The following is a 15,990-nucleotide window of genomic DNA, read 5'->3' as shown; positions in this document are numbered from 1 at the left end:
ATCTAGATAATTGATTATGCTTGGTGTGGCAACACATGATGTATATATTGAGCTAGACTTGTTATTTGATCTCATGTGAAATGGTTTTATGAGCTTTCTTGACACTTTAATCTTTTAATATCAAACTTGATACTCTGATATATATATATATATATATATATATATATTCTTATTTGATTCATTTATTAGGTTTTTATTATTCTGCCTATGACTTGAGGAAATTATATTGGAGAATCTAATGGCTTCAAATTTGTAGTTTTTACACCACTAAGCTTTATGTTTAACAATAGTTATTTTTATCATAGGAAATACCTAAGAAGATACTTGAAACTGACTATTACAGATAGAGTTTCTGAAACTTTAAGGAAGATCACATTTGCTTTTAGACATCTATATTTTGTAGAAATCTTGAGGCTTGTATATGATCCATGGGTTATACATTTATATGTGATTTGAAGGTTGATTTGATCATGACACCATGAGTTATAAATATTTTTGAAATAAATTTTGATTTTATCCCAGGTTGGAAAGATTCTTCCAATCAATTGTTGTTGAAATGAGTGAAATTTTTGGGAGGATGCATTAATTTCATTCTTGATGATGAAATATTTTTTTTGTCAGCAAGAGATTTCATAACAAAAAGATGAAGAGTTATTTCATTTTAGTCGTGGGTCGGATAGGTTTAAAATAGAAAAGGGGGTGGGTTTTTAAAATTTGGATGATAAATAAATAAAATTGGTAAATCTTTTAGATGAAACCACGTGTTCATCTTAGAGTCGTCAATATGGGCTAGGTCCATTGGATCGGAACGACGTAATTCGTGATTTAACAAGGCTGGCTAACATGTATGAAGCCCATTAGGAAAAAGTCTTTTTAGATTGTCCGAATAAACCTGCTGGTCTATGGGGTTTGAGCAATATATGTTGGGCCGGTCCGTGAGCTAATTAAATTTTTTAAAATAAAATAAAATATTAAAAATAACAAAAGTCCAAACTCAAAGACTATTTAAAGTTTGAAATATTAAAATTTAGAATCATCAGACGTGATGTACTTAGTATTTCTATTACTACCGTTATCATTACAATCATCATTCAACATTGGTGGACATGGTCTCACAAAGTATAAAAATTGCATCCATCATGAAAATATTCAAACACTTGTAGCTACTCAAAATTGATTACATGATTTTTCTCAGACCTATAATATTTTTTGTGTACATTTAAATACTATACGTAGTTCTTAAATTTAATTATTTTTTAATGTTTACCTAATTGATATTGCATATAAATTGTTAGATGAAAATGAAGATGTCTTATCCATATATATGTTAATATTTTTAAATTATAATTTATTTTTAAAAAAATTATAAAAAACATACTTTTTAAAAGAGTGGACTGGTCCGGCATGATCTGCAGCCCACATACTAGTGGATTTGACTAGCTATTTTTTGGCCAATAAAAAATATGGGCCAGCATGTCAAATTTCAAAGCTTTTATGCGTTAGCCCCGTTGGGATGAGTTAGCCCATATTGAAAATCTAGTTCATCTATTAGTTTTAAGGGTATACACAACCCAAAAAATTGACAATAAGGGTATTTATAAGAAAAATTACCTAAATACACAACTTATTTTTATCATATTATCTAAAATTTCCTACCATTAGAAAAAAAATACAAAAATTCTTACTCTCTCCTATTCTTCTATACATCACTTTACGTGATGTATCGGGACGTACGGGATGTATCGGAACGTTGAGTGGTGTATTTGAAATCGAGACACAATGTATCAGAACATTGAAGGATGTATCGAAAGCTGAGACGCGATGTATCAAGACATTTTGAGATGTATCCGAATTGCACCAAATTTAAGGGATTTTTATAATTTGAAAAAGAGTAAGAATATAATGTAACTAACTCTTTACACTATGTAATTTGTGTAAAAATGTCCTTATAACCTTAAAGTATAATGTAAGGTAGACATACCATTTATGATAGTTAAAGTATATTTATACTTTTTCCAAGTAAAATAAATACTTTTATGGTCAAAGGATCCAAAAGACCCAAAGGGTCATATGATATCCTTTGTTATTTGATTTGATGAAAAAACGTGTAATTCTTCTCCTTTTTTTTTGGGGCCGGGTGAGTAGGTATGCAAGAGTTCCGTTTGGAGTTTTCAAGAATTCAAAAAATTGCGAAATTTCAACGATATTAACATCTAAGTAAAGCTCAACAGTTCCTGGAGTTATCGTTCACCCTTAATGGGTTCCTTTGGAATTCAATTGTGTGAAATGGGGTTTCTGAAAGAAGTTCAAATTTCAAGAAGACAACTCAATAGTTTTTTTTCAAAGAAAATTGAGAAAACTGTGTGTGGGTTGAGAAATGGACCAAGAAAACCTATGTGGAGGTCAAGGGTTTTGTCCTCAGAGGCAATACAAGCTGTACAGTCTGTGAAATTAGCAAAATCAGCTGACAAATTAGAGGAGATGTTGAAAAACAAACTTGGTAGGTTATTGAAGGCTGATGTATTAGACACTTTGAATGAATTGCAAAGGCAAAATGAAGTTCACTTGGCTCTAAAGGTATTTTTCAACTTCTCTTTTCTGCTCTTCTCACTCAATTTTTTTTAGAGTTTGATTGAACAAGTAGCATAAATTGCAAAAAGTAGTGTAACGTGCCTAAAGGCGTCTCATTTGAAGTTTATGGCTGTTTAAGTACAGTGAAGTGTAGTAGATAGAATTACTTCTCAATTTGTTGTGTCTAGAATTCGAACTTTAACACAACCCAACTTCAAATGTGATCATGATGGAGACAAACCGTTTGGGTGTGTTTGGTATGTCCTCGAAAATGTTTTCTTGGAAAATAAGTGGTCTCTTACTTATTTTCTAATGTTTGGTAATGTTAAAAAAATATTATTCCGTGTTATTTAGCAAAACGTCAGGGAGGCGGATAGGGATGGGGAGTGGGGGTTCAGGTGGGGGGAGGATCATGGGGTGGGTGGGAAGGAGACGATAAACTTGGAATGTCACTTATGCAACTTACTTTCCTACTTTCATTAGGGAAGTCATATTCCTAATTTTTAAGGAGTTTGTTTTCGTAGAGAAAATGTTTTCCAAGCATTTTGATCAACCAAACAAAGGAAAATTGCAAAACATTTTCCGGAACATGTTTTCCTCCATACCAAACACACTGACCCTATATATTTGAACTTTGAAGATACAGACTAGACTGATTGTATCTTCAAAATTCCATACTTCGATATGGACAAAGGGACCAATATATAGCTCTTTCTTTCCAGTGGTGTTTACTCTTCCTGCCTATCATGAAAACTTAGTCCACCGGGAAACAACTTTAGCAATAACCCCAATTTAAGTTTAATAGTACATCCTAACAAGGGATGACCATACTTGTTCAATTTATCTCTTTCGACTTGGATCAGCACGAGGCGGACCTTGGAGAGTTTTAATATAAGTTGGAGGGATTCACAGATCTTCCAGAATGACTTCCTTTCCCCTTAATACTTCTCTTCATTTTATCTTAAATGTGCATTTTATCCGAAACCTCAGGTGTTCAACTTTGTCAGGAACGAGGAGTGGTACACGCCAGATTTATCTCTGTTCAACAGTATGATAATGATGCTGGGAAAAAACAAGTTCATTGAAATGGCTGAACAACTATTTGTGCACATGATAAAAGAAGGTCTGCAACCAGATAGCAGAACCTATACTGAGCTGATTGGGGCGTACTTTAGAGTAGATCTCATAGAGAAGGCAATGGAAATGTATAAACTGATGAAGATATCTGGATTCTGCCCAGATAAGTTGACTATGAGTATTTTGATAAGGAACCTTGAAAAGGCTGAAGAGAAAGAGCTTGTGGTTAGAGTAAAGAATGAATGCGCCAACTATATTGACTATCCAGAGAAATTTCTAAAAGAAATTGAAAGTACCAATGTAAGTTGATTCCGGACTTTTTAATATGTTCTTTTTACTTTGCACTATAAGTCTTGATTTGGGACAAGTCTCTCAAGTTCTTTTTTAATTCCTCTTGATAAAAATATTTTGTAACTTCTTATGTCATGCTGAAATCCATGTTCATTTATAAACACACTATCACCACATGAAAAAGGGAAGGGGGGGGGGGGGTAGCATTATGTGGCAAATGTTATCCCATACATGATTCTTCTGGTAGATGAAACTTAGGATAAGGTCCAAACAAAAATTGAAGTTGACAGGTAACCCTTGAGAGTTCTCTTTTGTTGGACCCATTTGTGGTGGAATTAGAGGCTAACTTAATTACCTCTTCCTCCACTACTCCTCATCAGGCAGAAGAGCTCGTAACAGCGCAAGGGTTATCTTTGAGAGAGGTAGAAATTTTGAAGGAGAAGAGAGGACCAGAAACAGCGATGGGGAATATTGTAGATACCTCTGAGATTCTCTGGCAGCAGGCCAGCACATGCATACAAGGAAGCAACCCTCAAAGCACTGAAGTAGTCAGTACCAGTTTGATTCCGTTTGAAGAAGCCGTGCCGCTAAATCAACTCAGCCCAGAAGAAGGGGATGATCCAGAATTTGACGTCCCTATCTGGATCCATCAGAACATAAACAAACTGGCCAAGGAATTTGGAGTGGACATCAAGGGGTGTAAAGATGAAGCTTTATCATTATTCATGAAGATTGACGGTATGAGGAAAATCAACAAAGATAACGGGGCAAACACCAGTAAAGCAACACCAATAATAAAAGGGTCTAAAGAATTGAAAAGCTTAGAGTGTGGAAGCAATTTCAGAAGCAATGGCACAAGAAGCAAAGGGGGATATACCGCTCCAAGTTCCCAATGACAGTGAAGATAATCACATGGAATGTGAGAGGCCTTAACCAGGCAAACAAGAGGTGTGTTATCAAGAATCTAATTCATGAATGGAAAGCAGATGTGTATTGCTTCCAAGAAACTAAGATTGAGGGGGATATCAGTAACATTGTAAAAGATTTGTGGGCTAATAGAGGAGTAAAGTTCTGCCAACTTGAAGCTAGTGGGACTAGAGGGGGCATTCTAATTCTATGGGATGGGAAAGTCTGGGAGGGAGCTATCAGCAGTGTAGGAGCCTATTCTATATCATGCCAGTTTACAGGCAAGAATCAAGAATTCACCTGGCTCCTGACCGGTGTCTATGCTCCTAACAATAGAGAAGAAAGAGAAGAAGTCTGGTGGGAGGTTGGATCAGCGAGAGGTCTGGTCAATGGGCCCTGGGTGGTTTGTGGAGACTTTAACACAGTTAGATATCCTTCAGAGAAGAAGAACTGTGGCAGAATATCAAAAGCAATGAACGATTTTTCTGAATTCATTATGGACCTGAATCTGCTGGACCCTCAACTAGCAGGTGGTAAATATACTTGGAGGAAAGGGGACAGACATGATGTTGCAGCTAGATTAGACAGATTCCTAGTGTCTAATGAATGGGATGAAGGCTTCAAAAACATTAAGCAATCAGTTCTACCGAAAGTAACATCTGATCACACTCCGATTATGTTGCAATGTGGGAACTGGGAGCCTGCGAAATCTTACTTCAAATTCGAAAATTGGTGGTTACACACAGAGGGTTTCTTGGAAAGGGTCAAGGAGTGGTGGACTTCCTTGACATGTGAAGGAAGACCTGACTTTATTCTAGCTTTCAAACTAAAGGCTTTAAAAAACAAACTAAGGGACTGGAGCAAGTCTGGTCAGGGTAATCTAACCTTGCAAAAACAGAGTATTCTCAGTCAACTTGCTGAACTTGAGGAAACACAGGACCAGAGAATTCTCAATGTGGAGGAGATACACTCAAAGGCTGAACTTCTCCTAGAGTTCGAGAACATTGCCAAGTATGAGGAGATATCATGGAGACAAAGGTCAAGGGTTAATTGGTTGAAGCAAGGTGACAATAACACTAAATTCTTCCATAGAACTGCCAATGCACACAAAAGGTATAACTCTATTGATGAGTTAAATGTGAATGGGGAAGCAGTCAAGAGTCCTGAAGTTATAAAGAAAGCGATAGTGGATTTCTATCGGGAATTGTACACTGAAACTGAGACCTGGAGACCCTCAGGCAATTGCAGGGGAGGACAAATAATTTCTGAAGAAGATAATCTTATGCTTCAAAAGGAATTCGAGGACCAAGAGATATGGGAGAGTGTAAAGCTTTGTGCCGGAGACAAGGCACCTGGGCTTGATGGTTATACCATGGCTTTCTTTACGCACTGTTGGGAAGTCATAGGAGGAGAAGTTATCAATGATGTTAAGAATTTCCATGAGAGATGTGTTTTTGAGAAAAGCTTCAACTCAACTTATGTTGCCTTGATTCCCAAAAAGATAGGTGCAAAGGAACTTACTGACTTCAGACCAATCAGCCTAATTGGTAGTGTTTACAAGATCATTTCTAAGCTTCTTACTGAGAGACTCAAAAAGGTGATGCATAAACTAGTGGACACTCAACAGTTGGCCTTCATTAAAGGTAGGCAAATAATGGATGCCATCCTCATGGCAAACGAGTGTGTGGATTCTAGAACCAGAAGCAATGCTCCAGGAATTCTCTGCAAGTTGGACATACAGAAGGCATATGATCACTTAAATTGGCAGTTTTTGTGGGAAACTCTTGATAAAAGAGGTTTTGGTGGTAGATGGCTAAGATGGATGAAATGTTGCATTCAAACTGTCAAATACTCAGTTCTTATCAATGGCTCACCTACAGGCTTCTTCTCTGCTCAAAGAGGCCTAAGGCAAGGTGACCCTCTATCACCTTTTCTATTCATCATTGCAATGGAAGGGCTAAGTGATATGCTGAAAACTGCTCGAGAGAACCTTTGGTTAAAGGGATTCAAAATATCAAACAGAGTGGGGTGCGAACTGGAGATCACCCATTTACAATACGCAGATGATACTCTCATATTTTGTGATGCCAATAAAGAACAACTCAGGATGCTAAGGGTGATCTTTATTCTCTTTGGTCAACTAGCATGGTGACCAACACTTATGGAACTAGCCTTTGGAGAACCATAAGGAACCTATGGCCAAAACTTAGAGGGAATTGCAAAATCAAAATTGGAAATGGTGTGAAGGTCTCATTTTGGGAAGATAGCTGGCTGGAACAAGGTCCCTTAAAAACACTCTTCCCTGATGTGTTCATCCTCAACCAACAACAGAGGGCTACTGTGGCAGAGGTTTGGTCAAACCAAGGATGGAATCTGAGCTTTAGAAGACCCTTCAATGATTGGGAGATCCAGAGAGTAGTAGAATTCTACAGAACTCTGGAACAATTCAGAGGAGGAAACACTGTCCAAGACTGCCTGGAATGGAAGGATCACAAGCAAGGAAGATTCAGTGTCAAGGGGGCTTACAAAAAGTTCAACCCTTTCAATACCCAGATTAATGGGTGACCCTGGAAAATGATTTGGAAAGCCAAAATTCCCTACAAAGTGTCTTGTTTTACTTGGCTACTTGCTAAACAGGCTGTTTTGACTCAGGAAAATCTCATGAAGAGGGGTATCCAATTGAGCCCTAGATGTTTCCTATGTGGGGAAAAGGCTGAGACGGTGACTCACCTGTTTCTTCACTGTAGGATAACCAACCAACTGTGGGACCTCTTCATCAATAAAAAAGAACTGAAATGGGTGATGCCAAGGAGAGTAACCCAAACCCTGAAGATATGGAGTAGTTATGCCAACATCTCAGGACATAGGGAGAGATGGAAAATCATCCCAGCTTGTATTTGGTGGTCAACGTGGAAAGAAAGGAACCTTAGATGTCATCAGAACAAGAGCAACACTATTCAGAAGATGAAGATGAATTGTCTTGTGTTGTTTCATTTTTGGTGTAAACAGGAGTATATGGAAGATCTAGAATCAGTTATGAATGTCTTAGGATCCCTGTAATTTTTGTAAATTTTGTCATAGGATTGAAGATCTTCTGTTATACTCTCTTTAATCTGTAATTAGGAATCTGTAACATGTTGTGGCAGGTTTTGATTTTTTGGAAATAGAAATACAAATGTTACCTTCTCAAAAAAAAAAAAAAAAAAAAAAAAAAAAAAAAACTGCTTTCAAGTTTTTTTCAGCATTTTAGAGTGTTTGACAAATTTCAGAGTACCTTTTAAGTTAAGTGCTTTTAAGCCAAAACCAATAAGTTGGGGTTGCCCCAATTATTGCTTTTGACTTATTTTAGTTTAACATCTGTTTTCCCTTGATTAGTCTGTTACATCATCTCTAGGATCATAAGATCGAATGCATTGTTTACCCTCTCAATGGAAATTGCACAATTGCGATAGACCCTGTCCACTCTAATGGACTCCCCCATTGGGGTCAAGACAGCAAATGGAACATCAAGTATAAGAAGATCTCTACCCAAGTACGAAGCAAAATATAGTGATACATATGAATAAGTAAATCCCCATGCCCCACGTGTGGGATTACATGGGGTATGATGTTGTATTCAAATAAGTAGATCCCGTACCTATAAGTGCGAAAGTATCATGAGAACATATGGAAAGTATACCTGTAACCACTGCATTGGATGCATCTGCATCTTGTTTGACCTATCTAAACACTGGGGAGGTCTCCTCTTCCTGAGCTCCCTATCTGCTAATACATGAGTAGCGTAATAGTCCTGGCTAACTGAACTGGGTCCGAACAGTTGCTTAAGAACCATGTGGTCTTGTTGAAGTCTTAGCTGTATCACCCCCCGAGCAATATCTAGCATAAAGTCTCAACCCACTGCAAGTAAAATACTCTTTGCCTCCCATCTTCTTACATTGGCCATAATGTACCTTGCTACAGGACCTGCAAGTGTAGGTTGATGAACCACCACTTCTCTAATGCTGTTATTGCCCCTGATGAGCTGGAGTGCTCAAAGAGGAAGTGCAGCTAACTGGACTGATCTAGAAGCCTTGACTATGACCACCCCTGTCCTCATTTAGAGTACTCTTAGTAGGTACAAGATGACGAGCCCTCTTCCTATTTCTCTCAGCATCCTCATGAGTCTACATTGCATCTACTCGGGTGGCAACATCCCCAGCATCTACATATGTACTATTGTGGCTTTCAATCACTAACATAACTCGGATACAGTAACGTAACTCATCAGCAAGTAGGGATCAAGTGTATAGTGAGACAAATTAGTTAAAATAACATCATACTCAACCATAGTCATAGCTCCTTGCTCTATTTGCTCAAACTAGCACTACCTCTTATCACGCTAACTCTAGGGAATGAACTTCTCCATGAACAAGGCCAAAAACTCACTCCAAGTGAGCTGTGGAGATCCAGCTGGCCTGCCCCTCTGATAGGAGACCCACCAAGACTCAGCTATACCAAATAGTGGAAAAGTAGTACAGGCTATTCCATGTGTGTCTCTAATACCCATGGTAAAAGGTATCTTCTTACACTTCTTTATGAACTTCTGAGCCGTAGTATTGGCTGAAGTGTTATCAAACTCTGGGAGGAAGAATTTCAGAAAGACTCCATCTTCCTCACCATATCATCTCCAACAATAGTAGAAGGCCCCGCTCTACCCATCAGTATCATAGGTTGGGAAGCCATAATAGGAACAAGGATTGCAGTCTCAGTTGCTAGGTTAGGGTGTTAGGCTACTGTTCTAAGGAATAACAGTAGGACTCTGAGCACCAATAGTAGCATGTAACAGCTGGTGGCACTGGCAGCTCAATTGGTCTAGGAGAATAAGATTCCAAAACGTTCAATATTCTCACACTATGTTGCTGGGTCACTCCAAAAATATTGCTGCACCTGTGTCAGATCCTTTAGAAATGCATTATTTTTGGAGGATTCGACACGCGCCCACCGACATTTGTAAAGAGTCTGAGCAACATGGGTCTCACTCTCACATACTACATTAACTGGAAGAGTAATGGTAGGACTAAGAACTGTGATCTGTACGGGAATATCCTGTGCCTTAAGTATCAAAAGCTGCATTGGTCTAGCTCACCCAACAGTTGGGGGCCTACCTCCGGTAACCTTAGCAGTTGTGGTTCTAGGTTGAGTAATCTGAGTAGTCGAGCTTACTTGCCCTAGGCATAGCCTGCACTGGTGGTTCCTCATTTGATCCTACAGGGACTATCTCGTATTCACCATATGTCATAAAGACATTCAAGGATTAGAGCTTACTTCAAAATCTATCGCATGAGACAAAAGGAAGGAAGAAGGTGTTTATAGATATTGTCAACAACATATCTATAAATAAGAGTCTACTAGTACACTGCTCCTTAACTCACAAGAATCTAAAGCCTAAACACTAATACCAAGTTTCTCAAGATCCAAATCTGGTGGCTACGAATGGCACCTTAAGAACCACTACGTCCTTTGCCACCACAACTCATTTTCAAAGTTGAGCAGAATATTTGAAATGCAAAGTAATAAAGTCTAATAATTCTGATGAAAAGCTGAGTAGATCCAAAAGTACAAGTTTAAGTCATTGATATCTTAAAATCAACAGTCAAGGAGCGCTGCTTAGACTCAGATTACATAGCCTTGGTTACAACAGGAAAGTAAACAAAATGAAATAACTAGCTTGAAGTGCCAACATGGCTGTTGTGGATTCTCACCTTAAGTGAACTCTGATAAGGTCTTGAGCACTATCTGTTGGAATAGTAGTAGGAACAAGAATAGTATATAGAATTCTACTTGGAAAAGGATTGGAATGTAGTGTCCTCGTTGAAAAATGAGTCTAATGTAGTGTCTATAAATAGGGTCTCAATATAATAATGTAGAGACAATTCAATAATATTTTTCTCCAATATTTCTTATATGGTATCAAAGCCTCTACGATCCTGGTAGAGAATAAAAAAGAGCACCCGTAGTCGGCGGGTGGTTATAACTCATATAGCTGCCCGTATGGCCAATAATTATGTTAGCAAAAGTTGGGGCAATACTATATGCATGAAAAATAATCATGCTGAGAAGGACTGATTTTTGAGAAGCATCTCGGACAGAAAGTAGCACCGTGCTTCTTTCCGGTGGCGTTTTAGATCTAATTTATGTAGCACCATTCATTATTCGATTTGTGTATCACCGTGCATTTTTTCGGTGACTACTTTCTCATCTTCGATTTGCATAACATCGCGTATCTTTTTGGTGACTACTTTCTCATATCTGATCTGTGTAGCACCGTGTATCTTTCTGGTGACTACTTTCTCATATCTGATTTGTGTAGCGTTGTGCATCTTTCCGGTGACTACTTTCTCATATCTGATTTGTGTAGCACCGTGCATCTTTGCGTACTACTTTCTCAAATCAGTGTTCAGTAGCACCATGCGTCTTTTCGGTGACTCCTCAGATATGAATTACGTAATTTCACTTTTCGTAAGTGTGTGCATAAACCAACACCTCCTAGAGGTAAAGTGTCTCCCTGTGACCAAACCACAACCGGCTTCGCAGTGGATCGTCCCACGCGCCGCCGAGGAGATCATCACCTTTGACGAGATCTGACCACGCTCCGGTGCGTGAGCCTGTTCTGGCCTGTTTTTTGATGGCTTTCTTGTTCAAAATCTGCTGGTCTCTTGATTTCGAGATGACCCATATATTTTAAACCAGTTTCCGACAATTTTTCAGTTTGTTCCCTTTCAACTGAGATCGCCCACACGTCCAAAGCAGTCCTTGGCAGTTTTCTTACAAATATCTTTACCAAGTTCCTCACTGCTCCTCGTATTAATTGCATCTCTAACAAGCTCAGTACATATGACATGTATGCACCAACTTGAGGGGGAGTGTTAGAATAAGAGTAGGAATATGAATAGTATATAGAATCCTACTTGAAAAATGACTGTAATTTAGTGTCCTAGTTGGAAAAGGAGTCTTGTATAGTATCTATAAATAGGGTCTCAATGAATAATGTAGAGACACAATTCAATAATATTCTTCTCCAATATTTATCACATTATCACAATTGACCAATAATCGAACAAGTGGAAGGATCTACAGAGAACATAAAATTAACAAGGGTGAGCCTAAAGCCCATCAAGACCATCAACCCTCTGTCATATACCTCATAGAGCAATCTGTAAAATAATGCATGGAAGCAACAACATAAAAATATATATTTTCCAGTACTTTAATGAAACATCAAGTAGGTACAAGTCAATCGCAGCATATATTCAACCGTAGGCCCTCGGGGTCAAGCTCTTTAGACTGATTATTTTAATCTATGGGCCGTGTGTATTCCAAATAATCTATTAAACCGAACCACATGGCCCCTTATGGATACTCGGGATTTATTAGACCAACATACATGGTCCTCACAAACGGTATAACAGTATCAACTAAATCAATTGGCTTGTACAACACACAATACAAGTAATCATTATATCAGATATTGTCATGTAAGACTAATCAAACGCATATAATAATGCCAAATGCCCCCAAGTGATACAATTGTTAAATCTCTAGGATGCTATGCTCACTTTATGCGAACTTAGGTGAGAGCAATATATAATTGGTCACAAAGGATATATAGGCAATGACAATGTCGGGAATAGTGCCAAGTCGTTGTGGTTGACACTTACATTAAGCCTCGTGTTTGGCAGAAGTGTCTTCACTAAGTTTTGAGATTCTTATGTTAGCATAAGGACAAATGTAGGATTTAAAAACACTTTAATTTATTGAGTATTGGAATATTATGTGTTAGAATAGAAGACAATAGATATAGATGATTCGTATAACTGACCTCAACTTATTGAGGCACAGTTGACACTAGTAGCTGCAAGAAACTGGTTTCATTTAGCTTTACATGGTTCCGGACTTAATGTTATCTGAAAGAATCTTAAGATACAATGGTAAACTGCTGCTTCTCTAGTAGAACTTGAAATTGCCTTGCACAATATTTGTACCTTTTGCAGGGGGCATTAGGGACATGAAGAATTTGAACATCTGATAATTAGGCAGATCTTAGAAAGAGCATTCCTGTTCTTTTTTTTCTTCTTTTAGATAAGGAGAGAGAGTAGTCCTTTAAGGTGGAAATTTCGTTGTTCAAAGTGATTTGTCATAGAATCCATCAGTTTGAATTGATGATAATTGATAGTTTCTAATGTGCCTGGAAGGTCATATTTGGCAGTACTACTAGTATCTCAATTCTAGTTTAACTATACAGAATGGACCTCCCTTTTTATTTGAAAAACATATTCTAGTTTAACGATACTGAATGTACCTCTATTCTTTATTTGAAAAATATTGAAACTTCATAGTTCCAGTAGGTTTCAGAGGGACCTCCCATACAATTCCTTTTTATGGTACCGCTAAATCACATTATGTCAACAAAGTGCTTGTTTGTTCCCACTTTACCCTCTAAATTTGTTTCCCTTAAGAAGCAGTTTTCTAACCACACACACTCTCCTCCCCTAACTTGACATGTTGCACTCTCCTAACCAAGCTCCGCCCAGGCCTCTCTTCCTCCCTTTCAGCCCAGTCTTCCCTGCACCAGTCCCCGTTGGGTTGAATAGTCAGAAAGAGAGAGGTTTTGGGAATGTCAAAAACTTAAAGAGACGACTATTTAGTTTTGTTAAACTAGATAGAAGTTCCTTGTTTTCTCGTTTGATATGCCTTCACCTGAAGTTTGAGAAGTCTGAAATAACGGTAAGAGAAATGTAAATGGAAATAAAGACCAAGTTGAGCACTCGCCCTACAAATGTGAAAGACTAACAAGTGTACTGCTGCATCAATCCAGTAACTTGAAATTGAAAATTTCCTTGCAAAATTGTTACTTTTATGTACTTTATCTGATTGAAGCTTACTTTACTTTCTTTTTCCTGTCCCTAGTTCAAGCGCAGGTTGATCGACCTTGTCTGAATTCTTGAAATGATATACAACAGCTTACGAGTACTACCCTTCCCGTGCGACCTTTTGCGGCATTTAGAGACGTATAAACTATTGGAAAGCAAGAAGCACGGTAGGCTATTGTTGTTCATCCGCATGTAGACACTAGGTTGTCAATTACTTGTTTTTAGGTACATGGATGCATAGGAATGTTTTGTGATTATAGCATTCCCAACTCCTGTATAGAAAGGATTTGTTACTCTTGACTCTTTAAAAAGCTACAGAAACACCAACACAAGCAGCAATGAGCTTTGGCTCCCAATCTGTATGATCAATAGACTAAAAAGAAGGTTGTTGCAAAAGCCAAGAGCATGCTAAAGTATCGAGACAAGCAACATCGTGAGTCCAAACAATAACTTGGCAGGCAATGACACAAGAAAATCATCTTCAGCATGGTGAGATGTGGGAATGGACAAGAACATAATGATGGAAACGATTGAGCTGAATAGTGCTACTGCATTTCATATGACAAAGACCATAAATCTATTGAAATAATATTGGAATACCATCAACACCGTTATTATCGCCTGGCACAGTGAAGCCAGCAACAAACACCATCGTGGCAATCAAAGTTGTAACAATCATACAAGAATTTGCAGTGTTCTTCATCAACTTAGTAATAGCTTGTGCTTTTATGTGAACAATTGCCTAGGGGTTTTCCCATCTTTGTTTCTGACCTTGTGGGCGTGAAGATGGTACAAGTTTATCCACTTTCAATCCAATTAGTAAATAATCATTCTGCAACAACAATTTTTTAAAAAGAATATGCTAAAAATGTATGGCTTTGATTCACACTTATAATGTAAAAAAATGCAACAAGATTTGATTCAGATAGTGAAAAATAGAAATATTGAAAACATGAAGGTCCTTAGAAATATATACTATCTATATAATATTAAAAACATTAAGGTCCTTAGAAATATTGATTGAACTTTTTGTCGTTCATTAAAATCATTCCTTTCACCACAATCCAATAACATTTACAATGTAATCTTCAAATGAAGTCTTGTTGAGAGGGATATTATTCTCCAAATATTTTTAATTTACTTCATTTTTATATAAGTTATACGTAGGTCTATTGATCAAGTCAATTTAATATTATGAGTATTTTTATAATGTAACTTTATTTTCATCGTTCAAATATTTCTTTATTAACTAACGCTTGATGTCTTGTTGTTTCGATTTCAACAAGGTGCTCATGATTTTAGTTCAATTATACGTATTCTAAGCGTTCGTGTATGCTTAATTTTTTAGATTCGAAAGAGATGAGCAAGAGTGTACTAAGATGGACAACATATTATCGTGTGTAGCTCTAACTAAATTCATTTTACATTGCTAATTTATTGACCAATATATAGAGGTAGATTATGCAATATGTATAAATTAGTATTATTTATAATCATACATTGTATTTGTGGAATTCTCTTATAATTTTTTCAAAGTACGTAATTTCATTATTTTTTTATCGTCAATTTATTGATATTCGATAGGATTAGAATATTTTCGAAGTACATATATTTTTACGATCCTCCTAGCGTAATACAAAATTTTATCTGATGAAGGAACATACGTAAAATAAGAAAAGGAACAAAAGTTTACATTATTTTTAAAAAGTTTTTGTACTTAATAATATAACGTACATAAAATAATTTTTTTTACATATACATTTATTATTAATTAACATGACACACGTACAAAACATGAATATATATTAACCTTGGATTTAAGCTTTTAGTTAACTAAATGAATCTTGTCCCTCATATTTAAAAAGGGACACGCGTAAGAAATTCAAGACGGAATTGACCATTAGAGAGGAGCCAAGTCCAACTTTTTGTATTTCATTAAAACACTAGACAATAAATAAAATTATATGTATTTTGTTATTCTGTTTTTTTTCAAATAAATAACTTATTCATGACCTAATGATTTTTATTAGCTTATATTAAAATTTGTTTATCCATTATTCATATACCTCTTTTGCCTCTCTCTCAAATCTCGCTCGCTTCTCTCTTCCCTTTTCAAGTCTCACTCACATCACTCCGCCCCCAAACTTGTGGCCATAATTCGTAATTAAGCAAACTATAGTTATAGATCTCTAATTAAGTCTAAACTATAGTCATTTTTTAAAGTTTCCCAAAAGAT

General features: G+C 37.0%; 1 protein-coding gene across 1 annotated transcript; it reads left to right on the top strand.

The window, feature by feature from the left end:
• The first annotated feature begins 2,217 nt into the window (after positions 1-2,217).
• Positions 2,218-13,878, top strand: LOC125840718 (protein THYLAKOID ASSEMBLY 8-like, chloroplastic). Its single transcript, XM_049519685.1, has 3 exons — positions 2,218-2,577; positions 3,562-3,948; positions 13,792-13,878. The coding sequence occupies exons 1-3, from the start codon at positions 2,257-2,259 to the stop codon at positions 13,819-13,821; spliced, it is 738 nt and encodes a 245-aa protein (XP_049375642.1). The 5' UTR covers positions 2,218-2,256; the 3' UTR covers positions 13,822-13,878.
• Positions 13,879-15,990: the final 2,112 nt, after the last annotated feature.

Source organism: Solanum verrucosum, unplaced genomic scaffold (assembly GCF_900185275.1).
Source record: "Solanum verrucosum unplaced genomic scaffold, falcon-dt-bn FXZP01000176.1, whole genome shotgun sequence".
In the NCBI taxonomy this organism is placed as follows: Eukaryota; Viridiplantae; Streptophyta; class Magnoliopsida; order Solanales; family Solanaceae; genus Solanum; species Solanum verrucosum.
This window is presented reverse-complemented; position numbering and strand designations above follow the sequence as displayed.